This window comes from Adiantum capillus-veneris, chromosome 24 (genome assembly GCF_014529385.1).
Source record: "Adiantum capillus-veneris isolate H3 chromosome 24, ASM1452938v2, whole genome shotgun sequence".
Lineage (NCBI taxonomy): Eukaryota > Viridiplantae > Streptophyta > Polypodiopsida > Polypodiales > Pteridaceae > Adiantum > Adiantum capillus-veneris.
This window is the reverse complement of record NC_140954.1, coordinates 105,824,228-105,849,020: the sequence shown is the minus strand read 5'-3', so window position 1 is coordinate 105,849,020 and position 24,793 is coordinate 105,824,228. Positions and strand designations below refer to the sequence as shown.

The 24,793-nt window shown below is 47.4% G+C and overlaps 1 protein-coding gene across 1 annotated transcript; it reads left to right on the top strand.

Annotated features, from left to right (window-relative positions):
* The first annotated feature begins 1,651 nt into the window (after positions 1-1,651).
* On the top strand, positions 1,652-22,806 carry LOC147426905 (protein phosphatase). The gene is made up of 4 exons (XM_086499088.1): positions 1,652-1,812; positions 2,268-2,352; positions 2,447-2,532; positions 22,546-22,806. Exons 1-3 carry the CDS (start codon positions 1,736-1,738, stop codon positions 2,519-2,521), a joined length of 237 nt encoding a protein of 78 aa, XP_086355214.1. The 5' UTR covers positions 1,652-1,735; the 3' UTR covers positions 2,522-2,532; positions 22,546-22,806.
* Positions 22,807-24,793: the final 1,987 nt, after the last annotated feature.

The following is a 24,793-nucleotide window of genomic DNA, read 5'->3' as shown; positions in this document are numbered from 1 at the left end:
GTGGTGTGGTCTGATCCTACATGCAGCCTATGCAAAGCCCGGGGCGGTCACTTTTTAGAACGTGTATGATATCACGTGAGTTAACCGGAGAGGATTATTAAAAGACCAAAATGTATAAAAAGGTATACATACAGAGGGGGGTGGGGGTTTTTAAAATAGGCTCACAGTGTAAGTATAGTATGTATATTGGGGTATTATTAATTACCTCTTGAACGCACGTGATATAGGGGTCTTTTGATAAGTGATTGTCCCGGGATGCAAAGGAGGAGGAATAACTAGCTATGGTGCATCATGCAGCTTTGTCGTCCCGCTCAATAGAATAGTACATTCACACCTAGGCCAAGTAGTAAGCCCTTTGTTTTCTCACAACAACGAAGTCATTTGCTAGCGTTACACTGTGCTTGCCTTTTTGTTTCTTGTCGAGTCTAGCCTTGAAGATCAGTCCCAAAGTCATGTGCAAGCCATTGTAAGACCTTCCCCCTTGTATGAGGCAATGGAAGTGTTGAGCTGTGTCGGTCTTAGTAAATTTTTTAATAAAAGATGTGCATCTTTTTCTCCCTAAGGGGGGAAGTGTGGTATGGATGGCCGGATAGGTTGTCATATCTAACTACCTAAGCTCGTGTTCGCATGGGACACGGTCAGTTTGGGCCTATCTTGCCTCTCTCACACACACTCTCACACAAGAATATCTATCCATCTATGAGACTTTTCATGTTCTACTTTCCATCTATCGAACACCCTAAGGGTGGGTTCAGATTGAAGAGGTGGAAGAGAAGCACCTTTCCACCCCTTCCAGGCGGAACACAGCGATTCACAGTTCTGCCGCCGCCCTATCGTTCACACAAGACGGTAGTCCTTTTGCTTGCATGGAGCGGCTCCATTGGCTGGAGAAGAAAGGCATGAGGGTGGAAGTGCTCATAGGCGAGGGGGGGGGGGGTCGGAAGAAAAAGAGGACAGGACGGAAGACAAAAAGGCAAATACTTCCTTGACGTGGCAGTCTAGTCAACACCTTCCACTGCCTTATGTGAACAAGGCAGCGTGCTAAGGAGAATTTGATTGGCTCGTTCAAAATCTGCTGCTCTTCCTCCGGGTGATGTGAACCCAACCTAAGTTGTCCATGTGAGACTCACGACGAGACTAACCGATAATAAATTCTTGGGAAAATTACCAAAATACCCCTCTAATTTGTGGAAATTCCCAAAATACACCTCAAATTTCAAAAATTCCCAAAATAGCCTTGTATCTATTTTAGTTGGATTGTTCACGATTTCCTAACCTTTATGCTTTTTTGACAATGGAGATTCGTTGTTTAGTGCTTAGCATGTAATTTTTCACAAATTACCTCCCGGAAAAAGACAATTATGTCTAAAAATAATGAAGCAATTCATCTCCAAAGCCTCCATAACCAGCTCACATTCTAGTTTTAGTATCTTGTATTGATAGACAATCAGTCTTCTTATAAAAAGCTACAAATTTGTATTTTGGGAATTTTGGAGAATTTGAAGGGCATTTTGGGAATTTATGACAAAATATGAGGGGTACATTGGGAATTTTTGAAATTTGAAGGGTATTTTGGGAATTTCCACAAATTAGAGGGGTATTTTGGTAATTTTCCCTAAGTTCTTAGGTGGTCGGAAGATTATACTAACCGAGATTAAAAGGATGACGAAGTGTGACTGCAAGGTAACTTGGAGAGCCTGTTTCTGCTCGCGATGATGTCATTGCTGCGAACGCCATGAAAGACAAGTCTAAGCTTGCTAGCAGCTCGCCTTGCTCTGCTCTCAAAACAGCTTACAACGAATGTTTCAACAAGTAAGTCATTAGCGGTAGCGTCGTGCACTTGTCACACACACAGAGAGAGAGAGAGAGAGAGAGAGAGAGAGAGAGAGAGAGAGAGAGAGAGAGAGAGAGAGAGAGAGAGAGAGGGTTCTGTTTCTCAGTTCTCATCACAAAGCTTCCTCGTGCTGGCTGATTTTGCATTAGATGTGTTCGAAATGTTCTTCTTCGGACTCTTCAACGGTTTCCTTGTGATTCATGCTCTTTTATGCATAATTGCAGTTTTCACTCAAATATAACAGTTCCTGACCTTTGGCCTGAGCATCTCACTCCATTATTTTTTATATCAAATGAGATTTTCGAATGATTTAAATTTCTAATTGTTTCCTTTCAAACCGATCATTTGTTTCTAATTTTCTGATTTTTTCCACTAATGCCTTAATGGATTTTCCACTTGGCATAAGAACTGATGAAGAGTGTTGTTATTGAAGGTGGTATGCTGAGAAATTTCTTAAAGGACAATGGGAAAAGGATGAGTGCTTGCAAGAATGGGAAGCTTATCGAGCTTGCGTTTTGGTAAGCAATTTTCTGTAATACGATCAGTTAAGTGGTAGCTCTTTTCAGGTCAAGCTGATGCTTTTATCTCATATCTCTGTTTTCTTATCTGCAGAAACGCATGGAAGACAGGAAACTTCATCATTTGTTCAAAATGGAGGCCATGCTGCATGCAAAGGAGGAAGATTGAAAGATGATTCGGTAACTTAAGAGAGATTCTTTATTTTTTTGGGACCTGTTAGTTGTATGCAGTGTGTGCTGCAGTGAAATACGTTTTCAGGAAGCTTTGCTTTTGGCTGGTTGCTACTGAGATATAATTATGTTTTCATCGCGCATCAATTGGTGCCACTGAGCTTTATTATTAAAGGGCAGTGGTTCTTCCATACTTTCTTCAAGCATGGTAGGAAAGTTTTGGTGTCGCTGTTTTGTCCCCGGAAGGTTGACCCCTCGTGAATGGGGAGTTGTGGTCACATCCACATGTATGCTGATGTGGATGTGTGCATGTGGTTTGTAATGTGTTGGGAACGTATGTTAGTACGCAGTTCTACACCCACTATTGGGTACTGATGATGTTAGTGGGGATGTTGTAGTATTTAGTCAATACTATGCATGATGAAGTTGATGGTTATGCTGTCTTATGGATGACTACCATGAGTCTGTAGCTGCGCTTTCCTACACAGGTGAATTTGGACTCTTCCTGGATTTATCTAGGTATACATGGCATTATGAGCCCATGTCCTAGGAGGATTGTAATTATCCTTTGCAGCTGCCATTGTTGAGGAGTATTTGAAATTTGTCCCCCTCCCTCTGTTTCTCTCAATGCTTACACTATTACACCTTGCTGCACACTCACATGGTATTTAGAGCCCATAGTATGCCGAGTTTGCATTTTGTCTCCTGTCTGAGTTTTTGGGTGCTTGTTTACCTTTACAAATAGAAGCAAGACCATCCCCTTTGCTGATTTTGTTTCCAGGTGTAGGCACTTCTAGGCATTTGAATAAGCCTCAGTTGGAAGATTTACTGGCTTTGACTGACCTTTGGCAGTTCTGGCTGCAATTTCAACTGGGTGTAGTATCAACAATGTCTTCAGATGTGGTTGTTTTTGGAGGGTGACCTCCAGTGCACCTGTGCCAAATTTGTGGTACAAACAATATGTTCAGGTGCAGTGTTTTGGGAAGAGCATATAGGTGATACTGTGTTTTTTCTGGGCTTGCAACTTTCTCTGATAACCTTCATTCGTAAGCTTTGCGCTGATCTTCGATTGCTGCAGCACTTTGGGCTTGCTCAAAGTTATTTGAATTTTTTTTTAAATAATTTTACCGGGCGAAGCCTCATCAACCTCTACCAGGAGCATTCCCGATCGCTTGCTGCGGCTGTCTCCCTTTCGCTGCGCCATCGCCCCCCCACCAGCGCTGCCCGCCTGCCATCTCTGGCCCCCCGCCAGCCCTCGCTGCCCCCCTTGCTGCCCTGCTTGTCCGCGCGCTGCCCCTCCCCTGCTGTAGCAGCTCGCGACCCTGCCGCTGCTGCTGCCCCGCCCGCCACTGCCGCCACTGCCATTTGCTGCCGACCCCCTGTTACAGCCGCTCCCACCATTGCCGTCCCCGCCCGCTGCTGCTAGCGCTCCCGCATTAGCCGTCCCAGCCCGTTGCCCCCCCCGGGCCCGCCTGCTCTTTTTCCTCCCAGTTGCATCCTGCAAATCGGTACATACAGCATTGACTCCGTTTTGGGGCAGTGCTTTGCGTGCCAAGTTGCAGATTCCGCCCGCCATCCTCTTCTTACGCCACAGCAGTAGACACAGATGGAGGCTCCAGCTTCGCCACAGAGGGACTCGCCTGAAGCCCCCTCGCCCGACCCCGCTGAGCCCACCATTCGACTTACTCTTTCGCCGACAGAGCAAGCGAGCCTTGCCGCAGAGGTAGAGCGTTTGCAAGCGACTTCGGTCATCTACAAGGTTCTCGGCAGCCGACCTAGCAGAGCAGAGCTGCGAGACCTTCTCCAGGCCCGCCTTCTCGCACAGGTGGGCAAGATCCTGGATGTCTAGATTCTCGGACGGGGGTACTACCAGATCGAGTTCGAGACCTCCGAGATGGCCTCCAAGGTCATAGCTATGAGTCCACTGGCCATCCGAGCTTCACGCACCCACTTTCGACAGTGGCAACATGGTTTTGACCCGACTTCGGATGTGCTAGTAGAGGAGGCAGACATCCCCATCTCAGTCTGCTTTCCGGGTTTACGGAGGGAGTACCTTCCACTTCTCTCCAGGATTGGCTCCGTCATCGGGACTGTCCTGGAGACACCTCGTACGGCGCATAAGTAGCTGCCAAGGTGGCTGGCATCCCTTCAGTTCGAGTTCTGGTCAGAGATACCCACACGCTCCCGAAGGTCATCCTTCTGCCTCGGGTGAGTGGGGGTTGGTTTAGACAGAGTGTGGAGTACTCGGGTCTCCCAAACCAGTGCTTCATTTGCAGACAGATGGGCCACCTAGCGAAGGCCTGTCCACGGAGGAGGCCACGACCTGCACCTCAGCCTCAGCCCCAGCCTGCCAAGGCTGGGCAGCCACAGCCAGCGGCACAGCGCACAGATTCAGAGCCACCCTCCGAGCCTAGGGCTCCAGCGGAGGAGGGGTGGCAGCAGGCCCGTGGCCGTCGACGCCAGGGGCCACAGCGACAGCCTGGCACTCAGAGTGGCCCTCAGGTGCCTACTCAGCAGCAGTGGGTTCCCACGGGGAACCGCTTTGGTCCTCTTGAGCAGGAGGAGCCCCCTACGCCAGCCTCCACCTCTGCTTCACCCTCGCCAGCCGCCCCACCTTCAGAGTTCCCCTCCTCCTCCTCCTCATCCTCCCCCCCGCCCTCTGCTCCCGTCCACTCCCCACCTCGCCCCCCTACCTCTTTCGCCCCACCCCGTTTCTCTTTTCCTCCCCCCCCCCCAAAGCTCCTTCTCCCCCTCCTCCTGCTTCAGTACCATAGTCGACTCAGGAGACTGGTCCCTCGCCGGCGGCTAGGAGATCTCTTGGCAGTGCCTTTGCCACGAGTCGTCTAGCGAGAGAGGGTCAGCCCTTCTTGCGGCCCCCTCTGCAGATTCAGACATCTTCCCTTGCAGCTATCCCTCGTGGTCTGACGAGCATTGACCTTCGGCGCTGCTGGGATTTCTTCGATTACGGGTTCACTCGCTTTCTCGGCGATTCCGCAGCAGACCACGAGGCAGCCTGCTTCAGGGTCCATGCTTTGTTCCTCGCCGCTAGGGGGACAGAGGCCTTGGACTCGGTAGTTGGTTTCTCCTTCCCTCTCTGTGGTAGGACCGAGACAGAGTGGTCCCTCGACTCAGTGGTGGGATGGTTGCATACACAGGTTCTCGAGTTCTCTCACCACATGGGAGAACTTGGAGTTACAGATTTGCTGCAGACTTTGTGGCCACTGGCCAAGTTTGCGGTGACACCCCCAGACTCAGCAGGATGTAGACACATTGTGGTGTACTTTTTTGCTGATACGCAGTGTTTGCCTTGCTATGTATACATTCACGAGGACTCCTGGACAGAGGAGGTTGCTTTACGCTCTGCTTGGGCTTGGGCTAGGCACTCACTGCAGTCTCGCCTATCTAGAGGACGCTCGGATGCGGATTACTCCCCATCCAAGCCAGCCTCGAAGATAGCCCGTCTTGCTGCTGCTGCAGCAGCATCTCTTCTCTCTCGCTCCCCATGAGGATCGTCTCGTGGAACGTGCAGGGACTAGGTGGGCCCCAGTTTCAGCGAGACAGTGGGGCCGATTGCGTCAAGAGCTTCAGTGTTGCCTTGTGGGAGGAGGGATTGATCTCCTTATGCTTCAGGAGCACCATTTGTCTGAGAGCCGCATTCGGCGATGTGGTCAGATTTTGCGTGGACGATATGATCCCTCTTGGTCAGTTGCTTTTGGACCTGGAGGTATCCAGGGTGGGGTATGTATGACTATTGCGGACTCACTGCAGCAGGCCATTGTGGGCAGAGGGATTATTGTGCCAGGCAGGGCTGAGTGGATTACTATGCAGGATCAGGGTGGCCTTGTGGGCTTCCTGAACATCTATGCGCCCAATGTGGCGAGTGCTCGTGCAGAGTTTTGGTCACAGATTGTTGAGTCTTTGCCACAGGTTGACCATTGGTGTGTAGGAGGGGACTTCAACATGTTGGAGGACCCTTCTGACAGGATCGGAGGCAGCCATGCTACTGTGCATGGAGTCGAGTTAGCAGCTTGGGAGAGGTTGTATATGACTTTGAGGGTCTCGGATACATGGCAGCATTCTGGCTTTGTGAGGCCTCTAGAGAGTCTTGCCTTCTCTAGATCGGACCGCAGAGTGGGAGGAGTGAATCTATCGCGGATAGATCGCTTCTACACTAGTGACCACTTCAGTGACTTGGGGGGATCAGTGGGCATCCTGGCAGGGACATCCTTCTCGGACCATGCACCAGTGATCCTCACAGTGGCAGACAGGCAGAGGAGTGGGAGCACGATGCTTCGCATCCCAGAGCGGGTCTTGTTGGACTCAGCACTCAGAGAGAGGGTTGAGGCTCTGTGGACAGAGGGCATGGACATCCAGGCTCTACCTGCAGACAGAGTGGCCTTAGGCCTAGCTCAACTTAGCCACTTTTTTCTCCAGGAGTCTCTGGCTCGACGGACTGCAGCGAGAGAGGAGGAGCAACGTCTTAGACGAGGCATTGCTTCACTACAGAGGATGCAGGAGCAGCATCCAGACAGTCCATGGTTGGAGGAGCAGTTACAGCAAGCTCGACAGGAGCTTGCTTGCACAGAGGAGAGGCGTCATGAGTTTGCCTTTCACCGACAGGCATCTCAGTGGACTCAGGTGGGTGGCAGAGTGACAGGGGCTTTTTTTGAGACAGTGGGACCTCGGCACTCGCATGCCAAGGTCAATCAATTGAGGAGACTCGATGAGTCAGTTGTTTGTGAGCCCGAGGATATGCGTGCAGTTGCTACTGACTTTACCGTGAGTTACTGTCGGCTGAGCCCCAGTCAGAGCGGCAAGATGCATGTAGGAAGCAGGTTTGGGCACAGATGCCTTGTCTTGTGACTGAGGAGATGCGCCAGAGGCTAGAGATGCCTCTTCAGCTTGAGGAGCTGCACACGGCTCTTAGGGCCCTCCCTCGTGGTAGCTGTCTAGGTGAGGATGGGCTGACTCCCAGCTTCTTCTTGGAGTACTGGGACCTGCTTGGCCCATATCTTTGTAGTGCCTTTCAGTACATTCTGCACAGAGGAGTGATGCCGGATAGCATGAGTGAGGGCCTGATTTACCTCATTCTAAAGGAGGGTGGCTCCTTGGATGAGATTCGACAGTGGCGCCCCATCACCATCCTCAACTCAGCCTACAAAATTCTTGCCAAGTCTCTGAGTTTGAGGATTCAGCCATTTTTGGAGAGCCTTATACATGGGACTCAGACAGGTTTTGTCAAGGAACGCAATATCCTTGACAACATCTTCACTTTCTGGGAGGCTTCTGCCCCGGCACGGCTCCGTGGGGAGGACCTTGTGATTCTTCTTCTCGATTTTGAGAAGGCATAGGACAGAGTTGACTGGGACTTTCTATAGGGCACTCTACACAAGATGGGCTTCTCAGATGCTTGGATCAGAGGGGTGTCAGCTTTGTACAGACAGGCTCACAGTCAGGTGCTTTTGGCAGGAGGTAGAGGTGAGCGCTTCATGCTCACACGATCGGTCAGACAGGGTTGTCCTCTTGCCCAATTTCTTTTTCCGTTCTATGCGGAGGCGATGAGTAGATTTTTGGTGTCACAGCAGGTTGGTCTGAGGGGCTTAGCACTCCCTATACGGGGGGATGAGCTTCTGGACGTTGAGTTTGCCGACGACTCAGCCTTGTACTTAGAGGGCCAGGAGGCCAATCTACACAGATGTGAGCAGGCTTTGGAGACCTTCTGTTGTGCATCGGGCGCACTGATCAACTGGAGAAAGACAGTGGCTTTCTCGGTTGGCAGTGCTCCTATGCCAGATTGGATGCCAGGAGAGGGTTTCAGGTGGATTCCCCCAGGGACTGCAGTTCGGTACTTGGGTTGTCAGGTTGGTTTGGACTTGTCCCCCGAGCAGCAGATTGCTCCTCTTCTCCTGTCCATCAGGAGAAAGCTGTTACATTGGAGCTCAACACGACTTTCGCTGGTTGGTAGAGTAGTAGTTGCCAACCAGGTGTTGTTGGCGACTATGTGGTACATCACTTCTTGCTGGATCTTCTCGAGTTCTTGTATCAGTTAGGTTGAGAGGCTGATTAGGAACTTCCTTTGGTTAGGTCGTGACACTCAGATTGCCCGAGCCAAGGTGGCTTGGTCGATCATCACACTTCCTTGTTCTCAGGGAGGGCTTGGGATCATTGATCGAGCACAGCAGAGCAGAGCCCTTCTTGGGAAGTTCGTCGTTAGAGGACTTCTTCTAGGCGAGGAGCCCTGGAAGGAGTTCTTGCTGCAGAGGCTTCGTGCCAAGGTGCCTCAGTCAGGAGGCCCTTGGCAACCTTCGACCAGATGGATCTTTACAGAGTTGCGCCGAGTTGGTTTGAGCAGGAGACTAGAGGACCGCTTTGCTGTGAGTTTGCTTTGATCTTGGGAGCTCTTACGGCGTGGCCTAGAGCAGAGATAGCCGACGTGCACGGAGGAGCGCCTACGGCAGCCCCTCGTCTGGAACCCCATGGTTAGCACTCAGAGAGGCCACTTGGTTGGGAGTCGGCCTCATGTTTCTTGGGGTCCCATGGCAGCAGGTCCAGCGCGCTCTCTAGGTGACTGGCTAGAGTTCACAGGTTTGTCAGAGGAGGTGCAGGGTTTACAGTTACAGGGCATGAGAGGGGTGCAGAGTATGTGTCGGGACATCTCAGAGTCAGTTCCAGCTGAGTGGCTCATGCCTCTCGAGCCAATAGCACCCCGGTGGATGGGAGCCTTCACACGACTGGAGGTTCTCATCTCAGTCAGGGCCTGCTCAGAGACTGTCCCAGCCGTGTTCTTCGAGCTTCAGGGTGGGGGACGATTACAGCGAGTTGCAGTAGAGGCCCCGCAGGTAGCAGAGTGCTGTTTCCAGAGGATCCGAGTTGTGGGCATTTGTGGGAGGACTTGCGTCATAGACCTTGACCTAGCAGCTCTTGAGACTGGACACTGGAGGCTATGGGCTTGGGAGTGTTGTCCACTGGCACGAGTACAATGGGATCCTGGTGAGTGGCTATGGAGGGACCCCCTCTCTTCTGCAGACCGCCCGGAGTCCCCTTTTTTCAGTACACTGTTCGGCTTGGACGGCATATACTTGCAACACAGAGAGAGGCCCGCCCGGCTGCAGCACGTCATTGGCAAGAGGAGGGCCTCACAGTCGAGTTCTTGGCAGACTTTTGGCAGAGGCTGTGGGACTCCAGACAGCTGAGGCGAGTCACCTTGTTTCATTGGCTGGTCGCACACAGAGCCACGGCAGTAGGGAGTTGGCTTGTGCATAGTGGTCTCTCAGCCGCATATGCAGCCTGTGTGGCCAGTTGGTGGAGAGTCAGCGTCATTGTCTTTGGGACTGTCCCTCGGCCCAGCAGGTGTGGCTACGAGTTCTTCGGCTGATGCCTGCTCTCTCCACGGCTCGACAGTACACTTGGGGGGCAGCGGCCTGGTCCACACTCACCGGCCCGGCACTTCAGTTTGAGCTATCTTCCACCAGCAGGATGATAGTGATGCAGGGGGGGCGACCTACACTCCAGCCTCAGAGCTTACTCCACAGGAGTGGTGCAGTGAGAGAGAGGAGTGCTGGGAGCTCATCAATGGCCTGACACTTTGGTTCATCTGGCGGGTCCGCTGTTTCCGCATCTTTGAGGCTCGCCCTATGCCACCAGCAGAGACTGTTCGTGACTTTTGGCTAGAGCTGATCCATACTCTCAGAGGACAGCTTGAGGGACTTCAGGGTAGCTCCGACCGCATGCGGGAGCGCCGCGAGGCTTTCCTTCGACTCTGGCGCCCTGGGCCTTTCTACACCATAGTCCAGGGGGTGCTCAGATGGCACTACTGTCCACCTGTGTGGCTTTTCCCTCCTCCCATCTCTTGATTTAGCCTCATTGTATATATGCTGTTTTTTCATTGGGAGAGTCTCCCCATCATGCTTGTTGTAGCCCTCTCTTGCAGAGGTGGATGTAGCCCTATGGGCAGTTTTCATTAACTAATAGAAGGATCTCTTTCTCGGAAAGAAAAAAAAAAAAAACCTCTACCAAGAGCATCAGCCTTTGACATTTACACCCTCAAGGATGGTACTTCTCTTAGGGCTGGCACATGCACCCCCGAACGGAGGTTTTCTGTCCAAAAATGGTGTGTCCCTACCACTCAAAAAGGCAGATTTTGGCAGGTAGCAAATGACCCTGTAACATCCCCCCCCCCCGGCGGACACACACACACACACACACACACACACACACACACACACACACACACACACACACACACACAAACCACGTTCAGGGCGGTGCAAGAGCCGTTCACGTGGTGGTAGTGAAAGCTACTCGTGGAGAAGATCTGCAAAGCCTGCATATTGCTCTGAGCGCTCAGAAATTAACGTGAAATTGACTCAACAAGTGGAATGGCCAAGCACCGCCTGTGCATGTGTGCAAGAAAAGGGTCGTTCAAACTTATTCATTTCTGAACGCAGGCCGAACCCAAAGAGTGCATGTGCCCCCCCCCTATCTGGCTGACTTCTGGAGGCAGGTCAGTGTTACTGCCCACTTGCCATATGGATGATCCTATTTAGGGCAGATTTGCTGCGTTTTGGCAGCCATAGTCAGACTTTGCTTCTGGATGCCCTACCAATGTTCTCCCAAATATTGCCCTCAGTTGGCAACGCTTATTGTAAGGTGCAGCGTAAGTGAATGTTGAACTTTGCTCAAGATGAGTGCTCCGAACTGTGCTCAAGGTTCCCTTTACTTACGGAAGGGAGAGCCTTCCGTTCCTTTGTGAGAAAGTGCAATGGACACAAACAAAGTGGTGAACACTGTGAATGAAGGTGCTGAGACTGAGAGATAGAGAGAGAAGAATACGACACCAAAACGTTGTCAAATTCTCCTCCAAGGGCCCCACTCTCTATAACGAGAACTGTCTACTATTGATTGCACAAATCTCTACAATGCTTGGACTTGCCGACGATGTCGACGACGATGGGGACGACGACGAGACGGGCTGAAATCTGAAAATGCTAATGGCTGAAATCTGCAAATCTTTATCAGTTGAATTCTGACTCTATGTCGGTGACGACGATGCACTGAAAACGTAGATGTTGAAATCTGCGTTTTCCGGGCTGAAACTGCAAACTTCGATGGATCTGACCGTGCGGCGAGGATCTACTGCGGGAAGGTGAGATCTGCGAGGTTTGGGGGTCGTTCTGCTGTGCCTAAGTGCTGAAAATTGAAAATGCTGATGCTTTTAACTGATCCGTCGTGAAGGATCTGCAAAACGCTAGGATAGTATGCTGATCCAAAAACGCTAGGGCTGAAAATGGGTCCTGTTGCAAAACGATGTGAATCTGCTTGTGCAAACCACTAACGCTAGAGCTGATCTGTCCTCTGCTGCTGCTGTCGGCTGATTTGCAATGCAAAAACGCCAGGCTGCTGGTCTTGTCCAAAAACGCTAGGTCTTGGGGGTCCTTTTGAGAAGGTGCCTGTTGAACCGGAGTTCCTGCTGCCTCTTCTGCCAGAAAGTGCTAGCGCTAGGTTTTCTTATATACTGGACTTGCTAATTTGCCCTACCCAGTTTCCAACAAAAGTCACTTAAAAATAATAAGTGAAAAATGTCAAAAATAGGGAAAATAGGTCTATGCACTGTAAAAATGCTCCTCATGGGTTCTGATGGTCATGCTATGTACAACTAGAGGATATGCATCTAATCTAAGTGTTTGGACAGGCACGGTCTGCGAACAAACTCACAAAAGTGCCAGATCACTTCTTAAGCTAGGCTAACCGACTGAATTGAACCCATGTCGTGAAGTAGTTTGTCCACGTACACATGGGGTTAGATGTGTCACGTGACATCCCCTTCTCTTTAAAGTGAGGTACTGGTACCGGACTGTATGGCGTAGAGGGAGATCGCCAACAACATCCGGAATCCTCGAAAGGACTCTTTGCTGGCCCACTTTGATGTGTGGGCCGTGCGATACTTGAACTTCATAAAGGTAGGTCTGCAATGCTTGCTTCTTTGGGCCGCGCCGAAAGCGACAGTCTTCTGTGGCTCCTTCAATGCTTCAACTTCGTCTAGAGTCATGCGTCTACCCTCTTCAAGAATCTCCGAGGTTGAAAATTTTTGAAACCACTTTCAACACAAAAACATGAACATACCCATCCCATGTAAAGTGACTGGAAAAATACTATTCCTTCGAACAAACTGTGCATGCGATGCAAATTAACAAAATGACGGAGTGCCAAACCGTTTATCAAACACGCGTAAACAATGAGATCTAATCTTGTTTTTTTGATCTATCCTTATCAACTGTGGCAAATCACAATGGAAATGCCAATGCTTGGTGCTCTATCCTTCTTGTGCTCTTTCGACAATTGTGTCATGCCAAGGAAGAGATATAGAATGTGAATTTCTTGACTGCAAATATTTCATCTTTCCATGAGTAATCTGCATACATCCGTGCTCATTCATGAGTGGATCGTGCTCAACGTACAATATGTCATGCCTAGGAAAAGGGATCACATAAGGCCGGTGACTAAAAAACAGGTAAGCATCATGAATGAAACACCCAAACAATGTGTACTTACTAATCATTCGAACACACAATACTTCCTGTGGGGGTTCTCTGGACCTAGGCTCGAGAGCCAAGGTCGGTTCTTTTTGAGGGGGTTCTGTAGACCTCGACTTGAGAGCCAAGATCGGTTCTTCGTGATTGATCGTATCTGCAATGAGGTTAACTTCACTAGAAAAAGCATGAACTAAACCATCATCCTTGTGAATAATTACATCTTTTTCATGCAAATTATCATGCTCGTGAGAAATCACATCTTGATCATGCAAATCATCATGCTTATCATTATCATGCAATTCATCATGCTTCTCATTATCATTCAAATAATCATGCAAATCTTCATGGTTGTCATGCTTTGGAGAAGAAGAGACTAAGAGAGTCTCCTTCTCATGAATCTCTTGTATCTGTGCCTGCACTTGAGAAAAGAATCGAAACAAGGTGTCTTTCCTTTCGTTGTGCTCATGCTCTATGGCTGCCATTCTTTCTTCAGCCGCCAAGCGCGCTTGCTCACGCCCACGCTCAATAGCTGCCTTTCTTTCTTCGCGTTCTAACTTCCCTTCCATAAACAAGTTGCTTCAACTCCTCCATAGGAGTTAGTGCAATCCTTGGCGTAGATGGGGAAGGGGGAGGGTCGGAAAAACCTCCTGGTGGGGAAAATTCTTCTTCACCAGCCTCATGCTCATCACCTCCATGCGAAGTATCCATTCCGCTTTGGATGATGACTATACACTTGAAGTCTTGGGTTCTTAAATTCACAAGGAACTTGGGTTCTTGTGGGTCTTGGTTCTTAAGTTCTTGAGGTTCTTGAGGTTCTTCTTTAGCTTGCAATCTGTGTTAGAGAAGGATCTTTTCTTCACCCGAGTTCTTCTCTTTCCCGCGGGCGCACCCCTTCGCGGCCTTGCGCTCACACCAAGGTTGCTTTTTCCCACCTCACGTCGATTGGCTGGCCGCTAAGTGCACGGTCTGCTCTCAATCAGTGAAAAGAGGCACAAGGACAGGCTGGACAAGCCCTCCTTTCTTGGGTTTCCTGTCTCTTCAAAAACACGATCAGGAATCGACACACCCAAGAGGACTTGGGTTACGTGCGACCGCAACAAGCAAAAAAATTCTTGTGGTTCTTTCCTTGAGTGATACAGAACACTGCTAAAGCTCTGATACCAATGTAAGGTGCAACGGAAGTGAATGTTGAACTTTGCTCAAGATGAGTGCTCCAAACTGTGCTCAAGGTTCCTTTTACTTAAGGAAGGGAGAGCCTTTCGTTCCTTTAGTGAGAGTGCAATGGACACAAACAAAGTGAACACTGTGAATGAAGGTGCTGAGATTGAGAGATAGAGAGAGAAGAATACGACACTAGAACATTGTCCAATCCTCCTCCAAGGGCCCACTCTATGGCGAGAGCGGTCTACTATTGATTGCACAAATCTCTACAATGCTTGGACTTGCCAACGATGTTGACGACGACGAGACGGGCTGAAATCTGAAAATGCTAATGGCTGAAATCTGCAAATCTTTATCTGTTGAATTCTGACTCTATGTCGGTGACGACGGCGATGACGACGATGCAACGACGACGCCCTGAAAACGCAGATGCTGAAATCTGCGTTTTCCGGGCTGAAACTGCAAACTTCGATGGATCTGACCGTGCGGCGAGGATCTATTGCCAGAAGGTAAGATCTGCGAGGTTTGGGGGTCGTTCTGCTGTGCCTAAGTGCTGAAAACTGAAAACGCTGATGCTTCTAACTGTTCCGTCGCGAAGGATCTGCAAAACGCTAGGATGGTATGCTGATCCAAAAACGCTAGGGCTGAAAATGGGTCCTGCTGCAAAATGTTGTGAATCTGTTGGTGCAAACCACTAACGCTAGGGCTGATCTGTCCTCTGCTTTTGCTGCCGGCTGATCTGCAATGCAAAAACGTAAGGCTGCGGGTCTTGTCCAAAAATGCTAGGTCTTGGGGGTCCTGCTGAGAAGGTGTCTGTTGAACTGGAGTTCCTGCTGCCTCTTCTGCCTGAAAGTGCTAGCGCTAGGTTTTCTTATATACTAGACTTGCTAATTTGCCCTGCCGAGTTTCAACAAAAGTCACTTAAAAATAGTAACTGAAAAATGTCAAAAATAGGGAAAATAGGTCTATGCACTGTAAAAATGCTCCTGATGGATTCTGATGGTCATGCTGTGTACAACTAGAGGATATGCATCTAATCTAAGTGTCTGGACATCACGGTCTGCGAACAGACTCACAAAAGTGCCAGATATCTTCCTAAGCTAGGCTAACCGACTGAACTGAACCCATGTCGTGAAGTAGTTTGTCCACGTACACATGGGGTTAGATGTGTCACGTGACACTTATGTCCTCTTATTTTCTAGGGACTTAACCCATGATTTTATTGGAATTAGCCATGGACTATAACCCATGATTTTATTGGTATTAGCAATGTTGACGAGTGAAGAAAATTTTTGTCGTATTGGGCTTGTTCTTCGCAGTCGCATCTGGCACACACATCAAGCACTGATCTGCATCAACCATACAAAAACGCATAACTGGTATCCAATTTCCTATTTTCTCACCGTGTCCACAAAATGCTCAACAAATGGCACACCATTTACATGTTATCACCAAGCATCCAGTCTTGGTCATGTGGTAAGCAGAAACTCCTCCAGGCTCATATGGAAAAGGTGTAGCCGTAGAAGGCACCAGGTGCCAAGTGAAGTGTCAGGTGTAGCGGAATTGAAAATGGTGAAGATCTAGTTTTACACTTCCACAAAAACCTTACTTTCTTTCCTTGCGTCAATGATTGCTTTGGGCTCGAATGATAGTTCCTTTATGTCACGAACGGGAGCGCATAACAATATAAAATATACTCGGATAAATAGAATTTATCACTTAATATTGAAGCCAAAGGATATAGAGAGAAATAAATAAAGAGAGAGAGAGAGAGTGAGAAGATCGACACAGTATTGGGGACCAAAAGATGGGCTGGTCCCCCCCATGTAATAGTATCTTTATTACTGAGGAGAAGTCTATACAAGAACTTGAACCGAACGTATTACCCGTTCGTTCTAGAATAACACTTGATGGTTCTGGAAGCCTCAGCTTCCGATTCCTAGGGCAAAACCCTATGCCATGGAACTTCCGTTCCTTATTCCAATTCCTCAAGAATCAAGGTTCTGTCTCTGGATCTCACCTTCGAGACTCAGGGCATGGCATCTCTGCAACTCTTTTCCGACTCTGTTTCCAGAGTCCTTCCCACAGAATAACTCTGCCTTCTCGGACACGAAGTCCTTCGCGGACACGAAGTCCTTACTTGAGAATCCCAACTTTCGGATCACAACTTGAGAGACTACCTCTCTTCGATCCGTGGATCTACTTCCCAAACTCGGGTACGAAACCCTTGGGCTGATCTGGCTCTAATTCCTCAGAGCGCTCTCTCTGCTCCTACTCCCTCACTAAGAGGAGGTACACCTGCAAGCAAATACTTAGAGATCTGGACATAGAAAATCCTCTCTTCCAATTCTACACACAAAAGAGGTGTGTTCTCGCGTTCCTTCTCGTAAATCAGCCATGTCTACGACGTTTATGGGCTGAAAACAGAGAAAAACAGCAACTTGTCGCGATGGAAACACGCTCCGTAGGCACTTCTTCGCGAGGGAACTCGCGCACTGGGTCTTGGCGACATATGGTACACTTGGGGCAGCCATGGGCATCACCTGCAACGTCTTCTTTACGGCTGAAATCTGCAGCCTCCTCCTTGCAAAGATTGGTCTTCCCTCTGAGTGAGGGCATGTGATGCTTTTATAGCTCCTGGCCACAAGCATGAATAGCTGAGCGCAGGTTGCTCGCGTAGAGATCGCGGCTGTTTTTTTTTTTTTTTTTTTTGTGCGCTGTTTTGCCAGAAAAAGAAAAGAGAGAAAACGTTGGCTGATTTGTTGCCTTATTTATCAGATGGCTGCCCACTTATTAAGTGGGCGGTTGGTGTATTTTAAAATAGTCTGAATCTGCCCAAAAAATCAATAAAACCTTATAAGTTAAAGACAATGCTTTCACAGCACTTCCCAGGCGTCCCTGGATGCAATCACATGCACAGTTGCAATGCAGACATAGACTTCCTCGCGGGAAAGCAGATTCCGCTTCTTTAGAAAGCATCTGTTTTTTCCTCAAAGTTTCCTCTGAACCCTTCTTCATTCAAGTGCTTGTTTTTCCTTGTGCACAATTCCAACACAGTTCGGAATTTCCTCTTGACTATGGATATTCCCTTTCCGATGCACCCGTCATCCACCTTGTGACGCATCAAGAATACACATCACCTAGTCCTTTCCTACCGAACTTGTTGTACAATCTCCTTCGCGATGCTCTATGTCACCCATCCTATGACGTATCAGAGATGTCCGTTCCTGGATGGTCGGATACTTCTTCCCGATGCTCCCTGTTACCCATCCGATGTGACGCATCAGAAGTACCCGTTTCTGGTGGCCTTACAGATATTCCCGTTCTCAGTGTTCCCGTCATTACTTTGAATGACGCACTAGGAATACTCTGTACTCGGATGTTAGGTGCAACGGAATGAATGTTTGCGCTTTGCTCAAGATGAGTGCTCCGAACTGTGCTCAAGGTTCCTTTTTGTTCTTATGGAAGGGAGAGCCTTCCGTTCTAAATGAGAGAATGCTATGATCACAAACAAAGTTAATGGACACTGTGCGTGCAAGTGTATGAGACTGAGAGATAGAGAGAGAAGAGAGATAGAGAGAGAAGAGAGATACGACACCAGAGACGTTGTAAAACCCTCCTCCGAAGGCCCCACTCTCGTCGGTGAGAGTGGTCTACTTATGATTGCACAAACTGGTACAAGCTGAATGCATGTGACTGATGCAAGTGTAGGCTATGTCGACGATGACGACGGGGATGACGACACCTACACTAAGGGTTGAAATCTGCAATCTTTCTACTGCTGTCCAAAAACGCTATGGGCTGAAATGTGCTACAATCAAAAAACGCTGATTTGGGGGGCTGTTTCTGTGGGTCTTTGTCGCTGAAAATTTGCAGGTTTAGGGCTGAAAACTGAGGTTTCTTTAGGCTGAAAACTGATGGTCTTTCCGGGCTGAATCTGCTACTTCTTATGGCTGAACTTGAAGGTCTTTCTATTGCTGAAAATCTGCAAACTCTGGGATCTCTTCAAAAACGCTAGGGCGGCATATCTGCTTGGCGATGCAACTGTTGCAAAAACGCTAGTTGTTGGTGCTCTTCAAAAACGCTAGGCATGCGGAAAAACGCCAGGCATGAGAGGATCTTGCGGTGAAGATCTGATGCAAAAACGCCAAGGGCTGGGGCTTGCTGGCGATGGTGCAGATGCTGAAAACGCTATGGGATGCTGATGATGAAAACGCTACTGCTGAGTCTTGCTTGGAGGAAATCCACCAAGTGGTCTTGTTGAGAAGTTGCCTGCTGAGCTTGGCTCCTGTTGCCTCTTCTGCCAAATAGTGCTAACTCTAGTTTGCTTATATACAAACTTAGCAAAATTGCCCTACCTACTTTTGTTGGAAAGTCACTTAAATTAATAAGTGAAAAATGCCAAAAATAGGTAAAATAGGCTAAATGCACTGGAAAATTCCCCTTACTGATTCTAATGGATTCTGATGGGAATGCTTATGATCATGCTGTGTGCAACCAGAGGATATGCATCTACACTAAGTGATTGGACATGCACGGTCTACGAATAGACTCACAAAAGTGCCAGATCACTTCTAATCTAGACTGACTGAACCCTGATCATGCTGTAGCTTGTCCACGGACACATAGGGTTAAATGTGTCACGTGACATCGGATGTCTCCAGTGAGAAAAACCCTCTCACTTAAAATTCCAATAATTCATTTATAATTATTTTTCTTGGTGTTCCAAGCAAGAAAACCCTCTCACTTATAAATCCAATAATTCATTTAGAATTATTTTCCTGTAACATCCCTCTCACTTATAAACAGTTGTCCTCAACTGTAGAGGTCCAACTGAACTACCTTGAGAGAAACCGAAAAAATTCAAAATCTTGCTCAATGGTGAGTTGAGCTGGTCCTTTCTCAGGAGAGAACTTAAAAATTAAATTAAACAAAAATTCACGAATTCAATACTTACCTTACCGGTTCATGTTCTTCCTCTGGTATCTCGAGGATATCCTTCACCAATCATCAAACTTACGAGCCATGTAAGAACTCGTCATTCGTGTCTTTCCAACAAATCGGAAGTTTCCTCATTTGAGAATCTGTTAACTCACTTTCACCTTCTCAACCTCGAGAAGAGTAATCCTCCTAGAAATCAATCTAGGTATCTGTCCTTGCGCATAATCCTGCGCTGTTAATCCAAAGGGCATTAAAGTTTAAACCTCTTGTGTCCTCCCACATAGGGAATGCCCAAGTCATAGAGCATTAATCTCGATGTCTTTCTTTCACAAATAGAGTTTGCGATCACATTAAAGAAGGTTCTTGTTGCGGGCCGTCTCTCAATGTAGGCGGACGGTTCCAATATGAAGATTCCTTGTGCACGGCGGCACTTCTTTCTAATCTTTTCCTCTTGCGAGTTATTACCACCAGCAGTGTTTTCCAGTACGTGCTTTGACTCGCTTGTGTTCCTATTGGGAAAACCGATCCCAATCTTCTTGGATGCTTCCTCAAAGCGTAGACGAAAAAAATTTTGTCGGAAAATTCAGCCTTGAATTGAATCCAAGTCTTGTTGTAAGTTCCTTGGCAGAGCTTTGGTATACCACCAAGTACTTGCAATTCCCTTGAGCAGTTTGGTCACATGTCTCACCTTCGACGCTTCTGAGAAATTGTCATTTGCAAAAGGCAACCTCAAACTGTCGAATTAAAGTGGTAGCTTTTAGGACATCTTCCCTTCCGTCAAAAGTATCAAACTTGACCGGAGTGTTCAAAGGTTTAAAGACCTTCATATCCTTCATATCTTCGTGTTCACTTGCTATGGCTGCCATTCGTTCTTCGTATTTCCGTTCTATGGCTGCCATCTTTTTGTCGCTTTCTAGCTGACTGTCCATCATCATCTGCGGCAACTCTTTCATAGGAGTTAGTGCAATCCTTGGTGTAGATGGGAAGGGGGAGGGTCAGAAAAACCTCATGGTGGGGAAAATTTTTCTTCGCCTCTCTCATGCTCATCACCTCCAAGCGAAGTATCCATTCTGCTTCGAGTGATGACCATCCACTGAAGTTGTGGGTTCTTGTGGTCTTGGTTCTTAAAATTCACGAGCAACTTGGGTTCTTGAGGTTCTTGGGTGCTTCTTTCGCTTGCAATCTGTGTTAGAGAAGGATCTCCTCTTCACCCGAGATCTACTCTTTTCCGCGGGCGCACCCCTTGGCGGCCTTGCGCTCACACCAAGGTTGCTTTTTCCCACCTCACGTCGATTGGCCGGCCGCTAAGTGCACGGTCCGCTCTCAATGAGTGAAAAGAGGCACAGGGGGAGGCTAGACAAGCCCTTCTTTCTTGGGTTTCCTTTCACTCACTAAAAAACACGATTAGGAATCGACACGCCCAAGTGAACTTGGGTTCGTGCGACCTTAACAAGCAAAAAGATTCTGTGGTTCTTGTGGTTCTTTCCTTGAGTGATACAGAACATTGCCAAAGCTCTGATACCAATGTTAGGTGCAACGGGATGAATGTTGAACTTTGCTCAAGATGAGTGCTCCGAACTGTGCTTAAGGTTCCTTTTACTTATGGAAGGGAGAGCCCTCCGTTCTTACTGAGAGAGTGCAATGGACACAAACAAAGTGAATGGACACTGTGAATGGAAGTGCATGAGACTGAGAGATAAAGAGAGAAGAGAATACGACACCAGAGATGTTGTCAAACCCTCCTCCGAAGGCCCCACTTTATGGCAAGAGCGGTCTACTTATGATTGCACAAATCTCTACAATGCTTGGACTTGCCGACGATGTCGACGACGATGAGGACGACGACAAGATGGGCTGAAATCTGAAAACTCTAAGGGCTGAAATCTGTAAATCTTCTATCTGCTGAATTCTGACTCTATGTTGGTGACGATGTCGATGGCGACGATGCGACGACGACGCACTGGAACGTAGATGCTGAAATCTGCGTTTTCCGGGCTGAAACTGCAAACTTCGATGGATCCCACCGTGCGGCAAGGAACTGCTGCGGGAAGGTGAGATTTGCGAGGTTCGGGACTTCTTCTGCGAGTGCTAAAGTCTGAAAACTGAAAACGCTCGTCCTATGGCTGATTCTGTCGTGATGATTTGCAAAAACGCTGAGGTTGATCTGCAAACCAAAAAAGCTAGGGCTGAAAACTGACCTTGTGGGGAAATCTGCTAACGCTAGGAAATCTGCTGTGTTGCTTTGGGAATCTGCAAACGCTAGGGCTGATCTAATGTCTACTGTCGCCGGGAATGTAAGTGCAAAAACGCTGGCTGATCTGGTGCAAAAACGCTAGGCCTTCTGTTGAGAGAAAACGCCAGAGTTGTCGCGGGGGTTGGTCTTGTTGAGAAGTTGCTTGTTGAGCAAGGTGCTCCTGCTGCCTCTTCTCCCAGAAAGTGCTAACTCTGGTTTGCTTATATATTAACTTAGCAAAATTGCCCTACCTACTTTCCAACAATAGTCACTTAAAAATAATAACTGAAATGTCAAAAACAGGGAAAATAGACCTATGCACTGTAAAAATGCTACTAATGGGATCTGACTTGAATCTGATGGTCATGCTGTGTGCAACCAGAGGATATGTATCTAATCTAAGTGTCTGTACATGCACGGTCTACGAACAGACTGACAAAAGTGCGAGAACACTTGCTAATCTAGACTGACTGGACTGACTGAACCCTTGTCGTGTTGTAGCTTGTCCACGGACACATAGGGTTGGATGTGTCACGTGACAGAGATGAAATGAAATGTTATATAAATGTCTTCAAAAGGTCAAAATGACCTATGAGACGAGAAAGTTACAATCTGATGGATTTGATACAAAGTCCGAGTAACAAAATAAAAATATTAAAGAATCTTAAGCTGAGAGAGAGAGAGAGAGAGAGAGAGAGAGAGAGGGGATCCACATGGTAAGACATGGAGTTGCGCTCTTCCACTCCCACAGCGCACACGCCCCAAAATCCTAGTGCCTCTTTTGGTATTTCTTTTTATATTGCCTTAGAAAGGTACAATTGCCCGCGGACGACTCTTTGCTTCCATTCACGCAAGAACGCTAGAGTGAGCCACGAAGGCTCACATATAAAGGCCCAAAAGCTAGTGCCGCAGCTGCTACCGCAGTTCGTGGGCTGGTCCGTACAGTGCCACGTCAGCACAGATTTCTGCAAAACATGCACAAGCTGCCATGCCAGTGAACTTAGTGTGCATCTAATGGATGCTTTTATAATGGTATATTTTAGATGAGTTTTTTTTTTCTATTGTTTCATGGCTATTGCTTTCCGCAAGATTTTTAGGGCAAGCTGCTAGGAGAATTTGTTTTGAGGAGGGATTTTTATTTGTTATTTTTCTCAGGTCACATTCAGATGAAGCATACATGCCAAAGGAAGTGTTTTTGGGAGGAGTAAATAACAATTCAAGAGCTGGCACATGTTATGTGTGAGGAAACTTATGGACAAGCTGATGAGGTTTTGGTATTAGGATATGGTCTTCTTCGATTTTAGTACATAGAAAATTTGTACGGGGCTCGAGAAGGTCGGGCAGCTTGTGGTTTATTGATGGCATTTGTCTCTGTAAAGATCACAAAATCTTCAATGAAAAGATCAGCTTTGCTCCTTTTGTTTTTGTACATATTATCAGATATTTGAGATAGCAAGTAGTTCATAATTTGAGTTTCACAACATGCTCATGTCAATCATTTCCTCACATTGCTTTGGATCCATTTGTAGGCTGCTCTGCATGTTTTGGAATTTGTAACATTCACTTTGCCTCGCCCAACTAAGCAATGCTGTACTCGTCTTCAGCTACAAGAAAACCCTGCATTTCACAATAGTCTGTATAAGAGTGATATGCGTGTCGTAGAAATCAGAGGGATGTGTGCATACCCAGAGCATCAACAAGATTCACAACAACATGAGTTCAGTTTGATGTTGGAACTATTAGCTGGTAAACATACGTAAAGAGAAGATGTAGTCAGTTAAAACAAGTTTTAGTCGTATTGTGGACATGTTGTGAAGTTTTTGGGTTACAGCCATTTGATATTGATATTTTTGAGTTACCCTTCACCTTTTAGAGGGTGATCAAGCCCATATATCTGCCTCATCACTACCATGATTCTATATTTTGCACTGTCCTTTGCTTATTCTAGATTCACATAAGAATAAGCATATAAACAAGTGATGACGCAGATATATGCGCTTGAGCACTGTTGTGAACCCATAAACAAGATACAGTTTTACAAACATGCTTCTTGGCTGTTTTGTGACAACTTTTTTAGATGACCTAAAGTGACAAGACATTATCTATGCATTGGTTATTTGGTCATGGCTTGACATTCTTATTGTTAAGACATCCACTGCGACCACCTTAAAAATACGTGTTTTATCAGCATTACCGTCGCACACAGGTCTTGAAAATCTGTGTATGGGATGGTTGAACTAGATTATCATACTTGTCTTCAAATTAGCTACCTCTGGCTTATAGTTCCTAGCTGAAGCCTTTGCAAACAACTTAGTTCACATCACTTATTATTGGCCATACTAGATTGTCGTAGGGGCTTCCAAATTAGTTAGCTACACAAATTGTGCACATCTTAGCATGCCATCAAAATAATTGTCCAAAAAATATATCAAGAATCATCAAAAGAAGCGTTCAAAATTTACTTCATTTCATGCCCCCCAACAGTAGATTAAATTAGTATTGGCCCCGTGCATGCTTTGGATTGTTCTACTATGTGTGTGTGTGTGTGTGTGTGTGTGAGAGAGAGAGAGAGAGAGAGAGAGAGAGAGAGAGAGAGAGAGAGAGGGGATAAGAAGAGAAAATTGGAATATCCTTTCTATCACCCTAGTGTGAGGGTGGTAGATTGGTGGGCAAGGTGCTCGAGACAATGCAAGAGGCGGCATCAGAACCAAGCGGTACTGGCTGGCGATGTATCGGGCTTGCAAGAGCTTGGCAATGGCGTGGGGATAGAGCCCTTGTGGCGTCAAAATTCCATGATGGCCTCAATGCACATCTGCCAAAAGGAATGCAAGTGAATCAACATAAAAAATAGAACCATGTGAAAAGGGTGGTTACCTGAGTGTGTGGGGGTGAGGCTTTGACCTGCTGGCTGCCATTGTCATTCTCGTTGTCGTTGCCGTGCAAATGTGTGTAGGGTAGAAGAGCCAATAAACGGATGGTCCCAAAACAAAAACAATGTCTGAATAAATCTAGCATATCTCTTTTATTATTTGAGTACTTAATAGTGATTTCATACATAAAGAGTCCCACATAAAGTGATTTCATACATTAAGAGTCTCACATAAGCTACCTTTGCACATCATTTTTATTCAAAATCATGGAATATTGTGAGAGATTGAATTGAAAGATTTGATTTTCTTTAAATTGGTGCATACGAGTTGAGCGTCTCTAAACCAGCTCCTCTACCTAAATGGCTATCAACGACTCGAATGTTCAACCATGAAATAAGGGGCAGCTCAATTTGCAATGCTACGACCATGGTGAGGTAGAATGTGATTTGCATAGGCAACCTCTTCTTGCAGTCCTGAATGTGTTCCACCAAACAATCTATAATCAAACCATAAAAAGATATGGGACCTAGCTC